The 11660-nt window shown below is 40.1% G+C and overlaps 1 protein-coding gene across 1 annotated transcript; it reads right to left on the bottom strand.

Annotated features, from left to right (window-relative positions):
• Positions 1-303: 303 nt before the first annotated feature.
• Positions 304-1869, bottom strand: LOC311097715 (uncharacterized protein; the record flags this gene model as incomplete). Its single annotated transcript, XM_084137566.1, has 1 exon — positions 304-1869. One exon carries the CDS (start codon positions 1867-1869, stop codon positions 919-921), a length of 951 nt encoding a protein of 316 aa, XP_083993692.1. The 3' UTR covers positions 304-918.
• Positions 1870-11660: the final 9791 nt, after the last annotated feature.

The following is an 11660-nucleotide window of genomic DNA, read 5'->3' on the forward strand; positions in this document are numbered from 1 at the left end:
AGACAATTAGGAAAAATAAACTCCTGACACTGAAATGGATTCGTATTAACCTTGTTTAAAAGCTTACTTTTCTAGTTGATCACTCAAAGATGCGACATTGCGATCTAAATCCAGTGTTAGTTCAGTGTAATTGCCACGTGCTGAGCAACAAAATCTCTTCTGTGTAAGTTAGTCACAGTCAAATCACTCCATCTCCACCAGTGTTGCCAGATTGGAAATATCCAAGTATTGTACCAGAAGCTCAAAATGATCGCATTTGGAAGAAAATCATCGTACACAAGTCAAACGTACAGAATACAGCTATTTATTGGCCAACAACTTTTTGACATGACATGAAAATTACCTTTTTGCTAAAATATCAACCTCAGCTTGGAAAAAACTGGCCTAAGCACCGCGGAAGGAACTCTTTACTTTATTTTGTACTTTTTTATTCTTCTTGCAAAACATAAAGAGATGACATGTTAATGATACACAACTTTGTATACAATATACAAAAAGAACATTAACTTGTGCTCATGAGAGAGTCATTCTCCACAATGATTTGCCTAGAAGACATAACGTGAGATGAGATGAAAGATATGCGTATCTCCACGTTCAGGTTCTTCTCACGGTAGACGTAGAATCCACAGCTAGATCAATGAGTATAGAAGCCCTATGATTACAACCACCATCATTTGAAGTGTCACAATTCTGAAATTATCGTACATTTTTTTTCATTATTGATCGTGATAATTATCGTACGTCTGGCAACATTGATCTCCACTTACAGCTGGAGTGTGGTGATGGTTTTAATAACCGTGAGTCTCGGGCTGGTTTGTCTTCTTGTGTTGATTATCATCATACTGCGGGATTTCATGATCACAGCAGAGAGAGACGAGAAGAAGAGTTACAGGAACACAGCTGGAGAGTTTGATCAAACTAAATACTGCATATGTGGATCTCCACTGCATGGATCTTCATGTGTCGCTTCAGGTAATATTCAAAAGAGAAACTCTTCCCACACTGATCACACGTGTGCAGCTTCTTTCTGCTGTGGATCCTCTCATGCGTTCTCAGATTTGCTGACTGACTGAATCTCTTGTCACAGTGTGAACACTTGTAAGGTTTTTCTCCAGTGTGGATCCTCTCATGTTTTTTCAGATGTGATGGCTGACTGAATCTCTTGTCACAGTGTGAACACTTGTACGGTTTTTCTCCAGTGTGAATTCTCTGGTGCAGTTTTAAACCGTACGCTGTAATAAAAGTCTTCTCACACTCAAAGCAAATGTACTCTCTCACACCAGTGTGTGTTTTCTGATGTGTATGTAAAGACTGCAGCACTGAAAAACTCTTTCCACACACAGAACATGAATGCGGCTTCTCATTCATATGAACTGCCAGGTGTGACTTCAGCTCTGATGCACTAATAAATGTTTTGCCACACTGATCACATGAGAACGGCTTCACTCCGGTGTGGATCCTCATGTGACGCTCAAGGGATGATGATCGACTGAAACTCTTCCCACACTGATCACATGAGAACGGCTTCTCTCCGGTGTGGATCCTCATGTGTTGCTCAAGATTTCCTTTCTTTGTGAAACTGTTTCCACACTGAGTGCATGTGAAAGATTTGTTATCTTTTCTTTTCTTTAAAAATTTATTTTTAGTCTCTGAACGACTCAAAAGTTTTTCTCCAGGTTGGACATGATGTTCCTCCTTCACTTCTCTCAGTTCTTCACTCTCCTCCTTCACTTCACTCAGTTCTTCACTCTCCTCCTTCACTTCACTCAGTTCTTCACTCTCCTCCTTCACTTCACTCAGTTCTTCACTCTCCTCCTTCAATTCACTCAGTTCTTCACTCTCCTCCTTCACTTCCATCAGGTCTGACATGAAAGAAAAATGTATTAAATTAAATTTTTAGTGCATCAAAACAATTCCAAGAGAGAAATATAAAGTGAAAGGACATGAAAGTGAGCCCTGATGTAATAGTAGAAAGTAGGGGTTTAACGGTTCACAAAATTCACGGTTCGGTTCAATACGATACACTTGTGTCACGTTTCGGTACGTTTTCGATACAGCAAAAATAAAAAAATGCCAGATAATTTTTTATTTTTTAAATTAAAACAAACATAATAAAGTATTTTATATATATATATATATATATATATATATATATATATATATATATATATATATATATATATATATATATATATACATACATACACACACAGTGTTGGGAAGGATACTTTCAAAATGTATTCCGTTACAGAATACAGAATACATGCCCAAAAATGTAATTTGTAACGTATTCCGTTACGTTACTCAATCTGAGTAACGTATTCTGAATACTTGGATTACTTCCACATTGAATTGCATTTTATAAATGTCGGACATCAAATCCTGCTTAATAAACAGGCCTCTATTCTTGTGGGGTGGGGGTGCGGTGATGCGGTGGTGACGCGTATGCCAATAAGCACCTAAAAGCTGTTACAAAGAACCGGCAAAAGTAATAATTATGAATATGTCAAATATAGAAAGGAGATATTTTAATTGTTTATTAAACAAGTGTTTTCTTTGTCAGTGTCGGCTACAAAGATGAAGTTGACGATGCTGACTCGCGATCTTCGCAGTAGTGAATGCGCCAGAGAGAAATGCACATTTCATACGGATTACATGCAGAGAGCAGTTCTTTCGTGTTGAATTGTTCTGTTTAAAAGTAGACATGTCTGTGAGGCAAGCAGGGCCTGCTACCTTATACGCTGAGCGCCCGTTTCACACATACTCCGTGTGCAGTGCGTATGCGCTGCGTGTTGCGGTGCGTATGTGGTACAGGAGCAGCATATAGTGCTTTCACATATGATGCTTTGCAGTGCGTAACTGATCCACTGATACCACAAACACATACACAATATTTGTATTTCAAATCCAGAAGTTTTCAGCAACTTTTATTTAAAAAAAGTTTTGTCACCGGTGCAATTTTCTTTGTAGCCTACACATATACACTCTTTAATAGACGTATTCAAGTTTAAACAATTTAAACAACGTATTAATCAATGCATTACTTTTATATAGATTAAGTTGTTCAAGCAAGTGGTAACATATTTAACATGTAGGCTATTAAAATCACAAACTTTTTAAATTAAAACTTAAAATTGACAAAAACAGCCGACTCTCGTGCCTTTTCTTTTGCATTTAAATTTTAATACAATAGGCTAAATCTTGCATGCCACAAATAACTTGTTTTTCAACCTCCATGAATCAGACGAGTGTTGTTCATTATTTCGCCTTGTTAAAGTAAACTGTAGGCCTAGTTTTCATTGTTTTACCCAGGTCTAAAAATAAAAAGATGACCAGGGGAAAAAAAGCAGTAGCCTAGGCCTATTTAATTAAATTAATTTATGATGGTATTACTACATTTTATTTAATTATATGCATTTATGGTGAAATTACTACATTTTCAGCTCAATCCGTGTTTATTTTGACCATGAAACATGCGCTGTCACTTTAATTCAGCGTTTGCGGCACAGCAGAAATAGACTCGGTGCGGAAACGATCGCTGCACTCCTGTATATGCACCGCTCCTGGAACGGATAAATGGACAGCAGTGTGAAAGCTCTAACCTGTTAACATGGGTACGGGAGAGAAAAAAATACGCACCGCATACGCACTGCAAAAAGAGTAGGCTATGTGTGAAACGGGCGTTCATTTATGAGACCAGCTCCAGTTCACGCGCTGGCGCCTCCGTCATTATTGTCTGCTATATTTAATTCTTATTAAGTCCAGGCAATTGGTTGATGATATATTGATTAAAATTAAAATACAATTAATACAAAACGAAATTCACTTTAAAGAAAGGCTTTGTGCTTTCTGTTTGAGGTCTCTGTGAAAGTTTTAAAGCAGTCTTTTAGTGCCGCTTTCAGAGCGCTCACGTCTGTATAACGGAGAACTGACACGACCTTAACATTGTTTTTTTTTCCTCATAAATGCGAATACGAAAAATAAAATAAAATAAATATTTTATGTTCTGTGGAGAGCCAACCCTTATTCATCCGGTGAGTAGGCCTAGTATTACTTTTGGTTTGCGCAGTGTAATTCACAGATTGGCACCTAAAAGTTAAAGATTTTTTGTGTCACGCATGTTTTATTTCCCTCATATTAAATATAAAACGCATGTAGACCGATATTTTTCTAATGTCTGGACTCCTTTATTAAGGGAGTATGGATATATACAGACGTTTCACTATTGGTATAAATGCATTTTCTGAGAATTTATATTTCAAGTTTTGACTGCACGTATTGGAAAAAAAACGTAGGCCTATTTTAAGATGCTTCTTCAGGTTGAAGGTAGAGTTGGACGCTGAAAGGAGGTTGGTTGCTGGCAAGCAGAGGTTGCACTGTACAGTTATATTTCGTTCTCCCTTTTCTTTCTTTAATGTGAAATGCTGTTTGAATTTCCAAGATAGAAACGCATTCTTGCTCTGCTCTGTTGTTCCGGCTCCATCTCTACCTCTAGCTCCCGCTGCTCCTCTTCCGACTCCATGACTGATCACGCAAACCGCGCATTTTTTTTTCATATTGGGGTTTCTGGGAAATGTATGGAGTTGCCTTAATTTTTTTAGAGAGTGAATAAACTCGCGAAACAGATTAGTATCGTCATGTAATCCATTGATTTCAACAATGTCACTGTATTCTAAATACCAACTATTTAAATGGTAACTGTAACGGAATACAGTTACTCAAAATTTGTATTCTGAATACGTAACGCCGGTACATGTATTCCGTTACTCCCCAACACTGCATATATATATAATTTTTTTCACATAATTTTTTTAATTTATTATTTTTTTTTACTTTGAGCAATGGTGGAGCTATAATCGACTCTCCTTATGAGCATATAAAATAAGGCTCCTTGAAAAAAAAAATGTAGTCTAATATTGTAGTAGTTACAAACAAAATGTTTATTTTAGTTCAGATTAACATTTGAGGGCAATTTCATTCATAATGTCAAAATAAAACCGACGTAATGTTACTTGAAAAAATTATAGCCTACTATTCCATGGTGAATGTTGCTGATCTGTTGCTTTATTAGCAACACTGTGCACGAGCGTGAATCCCGTGAATCCCGCAAATCCCGTGATATCCATCTCTGATCTCACAGGTGTCAGATCCACTGCGAGAAGAGAGATCTGTCCAGCTTGCCTGCGCTTTTTTCACTCCTCCTCTCACTACTCCTACTCTCGACTACACTTCAGGCGAGGCAAGGCACATCTCAAACAAGCCTTTTCTCAATCCATTGTCTCAGTTTTTACACAAACTGTAGCATTGACTGTGTTCATCAACCCTGTTTCTAAAGTTACTGTAAGAAGAATCTCTATAACTATGAATACCTTGTATGATATTTGACAAATACAACTTTATCAGTAACTTGGTGTTTACAGTGTATTCCTGAAAATATATATTTTGTAAACTATGTTGAAAATGACTAAAATTCTGGTAATGTTGTTGCAAATTGGGAACTAGATATAAAATAAATGTAAAATAAAACAGTTAAAATAGTATGTTGCTTGATCTGATGTTGACAATCAATATAAAAATGTCTCAAACCTCCCTTTACTGACCATTTGTTGAAGAAAAACACAGAACATTCTGTACCATTTCATAGTTGAACTGTTTATCTAAATGTGATGAAGTGCTTGAATGTTTCTAACATGAATGTTCTTCAGCATCATGAATGAATGAAGAATAAACACCAACCTCTTTGTTCTTCAGGATCTTCAGTGTGTTTCATTCTGCAGGGTTCTGGATCACTCATGTTTTATCTATCCTCTTTAATGAACTCAGTCTTTGCAGATTTCAGCTCTTCCTGATGCTCTGATGCTCGTCTTCACTTGCAGCTGATGGGAATTTACAGCATTTATTGCAGAATTACTGTGGGCGGAGCTTCACTGATGATGTGATTACAGTGGGAGGAGCTTCACTGGTGATGTGACTGCTGTGGGAGGAGCTTCACTGGTGATGTATTCCAGTGTGGGAGGAGCTGATCTGCCAAAATAAAAAATATCCATTATATGCCAATTCATTATTTATTTTTAATATTTTTTATTGCTTTTTAATATTTTAACATTATTCTGCTTCTTCATTAAAATACAGCTATCTAGAAATAAAGAAAATTATATAAATCATTTGAATTCTTCCAAGAATAAATAATGGTAAGAAAAACAGTTAAAATCATAAACACAGAAAAACATGCATATAGTAGGGCTGCACAATATATTGAGATTATCAAAATATCGCAAATGTATCACGATATATTCTGTTCTGATCATTCTGTTGTTAAATAAACCTAATGTAGGATAACCTAAAACCCTAAACCCTGTGGTTTACACTGATGTTAAAATAACACGTATTATGCGACAGTAAAACACTGATGCTCACTCTCAGAAGTTGTAGGGATGTTTTCTTGTCACAAAAAGAATGTGAAACATGCATGTAGGCTATATAATAGATAATTTAATTTCATTTTACACACTTTAAGCATTATTGTATCGCATGTTGCATTATTTAATGAGTTATCACGTTTTTCTTCAATATCGAGCAGCCCTAGCATATAATAGCCAACAAATCCCCTCAGTCTGCTGACACCAAAGAAATGAGCTTTAAGTGTCAATTCACAGGAGATCTGAAGACATCAGCATAATAAATGAGGTGAAAACAGGAACTATTGTCATGAAATAAAGAGTTTTCAGCAGATCTGTTAATATTGATGAGCCTCAGACTATCAACACTCATTCAACAAGCCATTCAGGATCATCAGCAGATCATCTCACTTTATTCTGAGTGTTTGCTGTTAGAAACACATTATTTGAGTCAGGATAAATGACAAAAGTCTGTAAAACTGCTCTACTGAAAGAAAATATTGTAATTTCGCACAATATGACATGGATAACACATCAATAAGAGAAAAACAATCACTAATGACACTCATCTTCATCAACCATTACCAGGGTTGGGGAGTAACGGAATACATGTAACGGCATTATGTAATCAGGATACAAAAATCCAGTAACTGTAATCCGTTACAGTTACGTAAAAAAACGTAGTAATCAGATTATAGTTACATTTTGAAAAAAGGGGGAATACTTTCAGGATTACAATGGTTTCATTTAAAACTAAATAAGTAAGTATTTTGGCATAATAACACTATATTAAGCGCTGCTTGATTATACAGTAGTTTCTGGTTCTGTTGCCAGTAATGACTCACGTGTGCCACGCGCTGGTGCATGTGCAAATAACAGCTTTCTACAATCTCCTCAGACGCAGATTGAACCACTGCTGCTAGTAGAAACGATGCTGCCTGCGGGTAAAATCGCTTTTAATTCATGTAAATTCCGCTGCTATTTTGTAGAAATTAGGAGAGTATCTTTTTTAGTACCCAAAATGTCCTTTCTTAATCTTTTCTCACGTAACAAGATGTTCGCTGTCTAGGTAACGTAGGGGAACTCCCACTGCCAACGCCCCAAGTTCAGTCAGGCAAATTAAGAAAGATCACGGCTTAAGTCAACATGTAGGCCTATTTTAAAATAAACTAATATGTAGATTGTGTAAAATTTTTAAATGTTGTGTTTTTATTTTTTAGTTAAAAATTTGTTAAAAATAAAACAAAATAATCTGTAATACCATACATAGCCACTAGATGTCTGTATATCCCTTTACATAAATATATATTCAGGCCTGTGTGTATATTTTGCAAATATTGTACACTGGACCAAATTCTTAATAAATTAAAAAATATATATATATTTTTTTTATAATATTTCTTCTTGCTTGACTTTTATATACATGACCTTGAAGTAATCCAAAAGTAATCAGTTGCATTACTTTATTATTACAGTACTTGGATTACGTTACTGAATACTTTTTTTATGAAGTAATTTGTAACTGTAACGGAATACATTTTTAAAGTAACCCTCCCAAGCCTTACCATTACAGAGAAATAAACAGCAGTATAATATGTCTACATTAAGTTTAATCGTATGATATAACGTTACATAAATCCCTATAAAGTAGTTAGATCATTAAAAAAAAAAAAACATTTTATATGCGCAGAAACTGAGAAATGATCATAAAACTTTTAAATAAAATAGGCTACAGACAAACAAGCACTATTGTTCCAAGAGTAAAACGCTATTCATATTTATTAGTATTGCTTTAATGTCTCACGTGGCTCTTCTTAGGCTCAATGTAAAGCATTTATCAGTCTCTGTTCCAGTATGACACTTGAGATCGATTCACATTAATTCCCTTCACAGATCTCAAACTTTAACTTTTGACATGACGAAACAATCACAGAAACGAACACAAAACACTTTTTAAATTGATTCTGTTCATGCTAAGCTGGCATATGGGACAATATGGGAAGTACTTGGAGCTGGGACAGTGGAAGTGCTTGGAGCTGGGACAGTGGAAGTGCTTGGAGCTGGGACGGTGGAAGTACTTGGATCTGGGACGATGGAAGTGCTTGGAGCTGGGATGGTGGAAGTACTTGGAGCTGGGACGGTGGAAGTACTTGGAGCTGGGAAGGTGGGTGGAAGTACTTGGAGCTGGGATGGTGGGTGGAAGTACTTGGAGCTGGGATGGTGGGTGGAAGTACTTGGAGCTGGGATGGTGGAAGTACTTGGAGCTGGGATGTGGAAGTACTTGGAGCTGGGATGGTGGAAGTACTTGGAGCTGGGACGGTGGGTGGAAGTACTTGGAGCTGGGACGGTGGGTGGAAGTACTTGGAGCTGGGACGGTGGGTGGAAGCACTTGGAGCTGGGACGGTGGAAGTACTTGGAGCTGGGACGTGGAAGTACTTGGAGCTGGGATGGTGGAAGTACTTGGAGCTGGGATGGTGGGTGGAAGTACTTGGAGCTGGGACGGTGGAAGTACTTGGAGCTGGGACGGTGGGTGGAAGTACTTGGAGCTGGGACGGTGGAAGTACTTGGAGCTGGGACGGTGGAAGTACTTGGAGCTGGGACGGTGGAAGTGCTTGGAGCTGGGATGGTGGAAGTGCTTGGAGCTGGGATGGTGGAAGTCCTTGGAGCTGGGACGGTGGAAGTACTTGGAGCTGGGATGGTGGAAGTGCTTGGAGCTGGGACGGTGGGAGTACTTGGAGCTGGGGTGGTGGAAGTACTTGAAGCTGGGACGGTAGGTGGAAGTACTTGGAGCTGGGATAGTGGAAGTGCTTGGAGCTGGGACGGTGGAAAGGCTTGGAGCTGGGACGGTGGAAGTACTTGAAGCTGGGACGGTGGGTGGAAGTACTTGGAGCTGGGACGGTGGAAGTACTTGGAGCTGGGACGGTGGGAGTACTTGGAGCTGGGATGGTGGAAGTACTTGAAGCTGGGACAGTGGGTGGAAGTGCTTGGAGCTGGGATGGTGGAAGTGCTTGGAGCTGGGACGGTGGGTGGAAGTACTTGGAGCTGGGACGGTGGAAGTACTTGGAGCTGGGATGGTGGGAGTACTTGGAGCTGGGACGGTGGAAGTACTTGGAGCTGGGACGGTGGGTGGAAGTACTTGGAGCTGGGACGGTGGAAGTACTTGGAGCTGGGAAGGTGGAACACAGTGGTGTTTTGAATCAATCACCAAAGGGGCACGAGGTCTCTACCTTGCCTTCGAATTTCACGAGTGCTGCTGTTGTGGGCAAACCAGCACTTCCTGTTGATCAGAGCGGCACACATTCCCGGTCACTGCAACAGTGTGGCAGACTCACTCTCTTGATCGGGTCCGAAGTCAGGGGACTGGTGTCTGCACAAGACGGTAGTTCAGTCAGTTTGGGGACTTTATGGGACCGCAGCAGTCAACCTCTTTGCCAGCAGAAAGACAACACATTGTCCGTTGTGGTTCGTGGAGCAGGAGGAGCAGGGATCACTAGGCCAGGATGTCCTGGCCCACGACTGGCCAGGCCTCCTCCTCTATGCTTTCCCTCCAATTCCACTTCTCTGGCCTGTGCTGAGGCATGTGCAGGTGAGACGACACAGGCTTATTCTAGTGGCACCCTGCTGGCCAGCGAGACCATGGTTCAGTCTGCTGTTGGCCCTTACGTAAATGGAAGATCTCGGTTTCATGGTGTACAGATCGGACTGTTAATCCAGTCACTTGCTCCATCAGTTCAGTGTTGGAATTCTTACAACATTTATTGGAAACTGGGCGCTCCCCAGCGACTCTAAGGGTATTCGTGGTGGACTTGTCAGCACATCGGAACCCCTTTGGGGGGATATCGATTGGTGCGGAAAAATTGGTGGTGGCTTTCCTTAAGGGAGCAGTACATCTTAATCCACCGGCACGGATAATGCATACCCAGTGGGATATTCAGATGGTGCTTAACAGCCTGCATTTACCCCCGTATGAACCACTTGAACAAGCTGATATTAGGAGTCTTTCGATGAAGACTGCTTTTCTCTTGGCTATAACGTCAACCAGAAGAGTTGGTGAGCTTCATGCCCTCTCGGTGAGTCCACAGTGTCTCAGATGTGGGCCTCAGATGAGTACAATCAGGTTATACTCTGGTCGAATCCAGCTTTCCAACCTAAAGTGTTGTCTGATCGCTTTGTGAACCAACCTATTCAGCTTGCGACGTTTAATCAAGAGGCTTCCCAGACAACTGTGTGTCCAGTGAGAGCATTGCGACAGTATGTGTTGAAGACTGCTTCATGGCGTACCACTGATCAGCTGTTTGTCCGTTTTGATGCCTGTCAGAGAGGCTCACCCTTGTCAAAGCAAAGGTTGTCTCATTGGGTGGTGGATACCATTGTACAGGCATATGATTCGGCTGGTCATACAGTTCCAGCATCTATTAAATGCCATTCGACCCAGTCAGTGGATACTTTATGGGCAGCACTACGTGGAGTGGCCCTTTCTAAAATATGTGCTTCTACATGGACGTCACCTTGCACGTTCACAAGATTCTACAGGATCAATGTGGCCCCTATTCCTTTGGTCAGTTCTGCTGTGTTAGCGGACAGTATCAAGGTGAGTGGCTTGGTTGTATTCGTCTTCCACTATGTTCGGCTGTCTCTGGCGGTCTTTAACAATGAAATAGAACGCCGGTTACTGATGCAACCTTGGTTCTATGAATAGTGGAAGACCGCCAGAGAATGACCGTGACATGAACGGAGTGGATATAGCTTCCGACACGTCATCGGTCAGTGTCACAGGTGACAAATCAATGCGAGATTTCCGATATGGCTCGCGAGACGCGACTCCTTCCACTATGTTCGACCGTCTCTGGCGTTCTTCCACTATTCATAGAACCAAGGTTACACCAGTAACCGGCGTTCTGTGAACTCAGGGGTCCTGAGCTGCAGTAGGCAACCAGTTACTTATAGTGCAGCATTTTGCATGGCGTCCCGACTGCGTATAGCTACGCAATACGAAGTGACCATTCGAAAGAGAACTACTTGGTTACTATTGTAACCTCAGTTCCCTGAGAGTAGGGAACGAGTATTGCGTAGCTGGCTGCACTATAGTAACCTGGCAAGTTGTCGCTTCAGTCGTTTACACCTGCTAAAATGGCTTTTATTCTGGGACTAATATAGGCTGATAAAGACAATTAGGAAAAATAAACTACTGACACTGAAATGGACCTTCATTAACCATATTAAAAGCTTACTTTTCTAGTTGATCACTTAAAGATGCGACAT

Source organism: Abramis brama (genome assembly GCF_963993115.1).
Source record: "Abramis brama genome assembly, chromosome: 1".
In the NCBI taxonomy this organism is placed as follows: Eukaryota; Metazoa; Chordata; class Actinopteri; order Cypriniformes; family Leuciscidae; genus Abramis; species Abramis brama.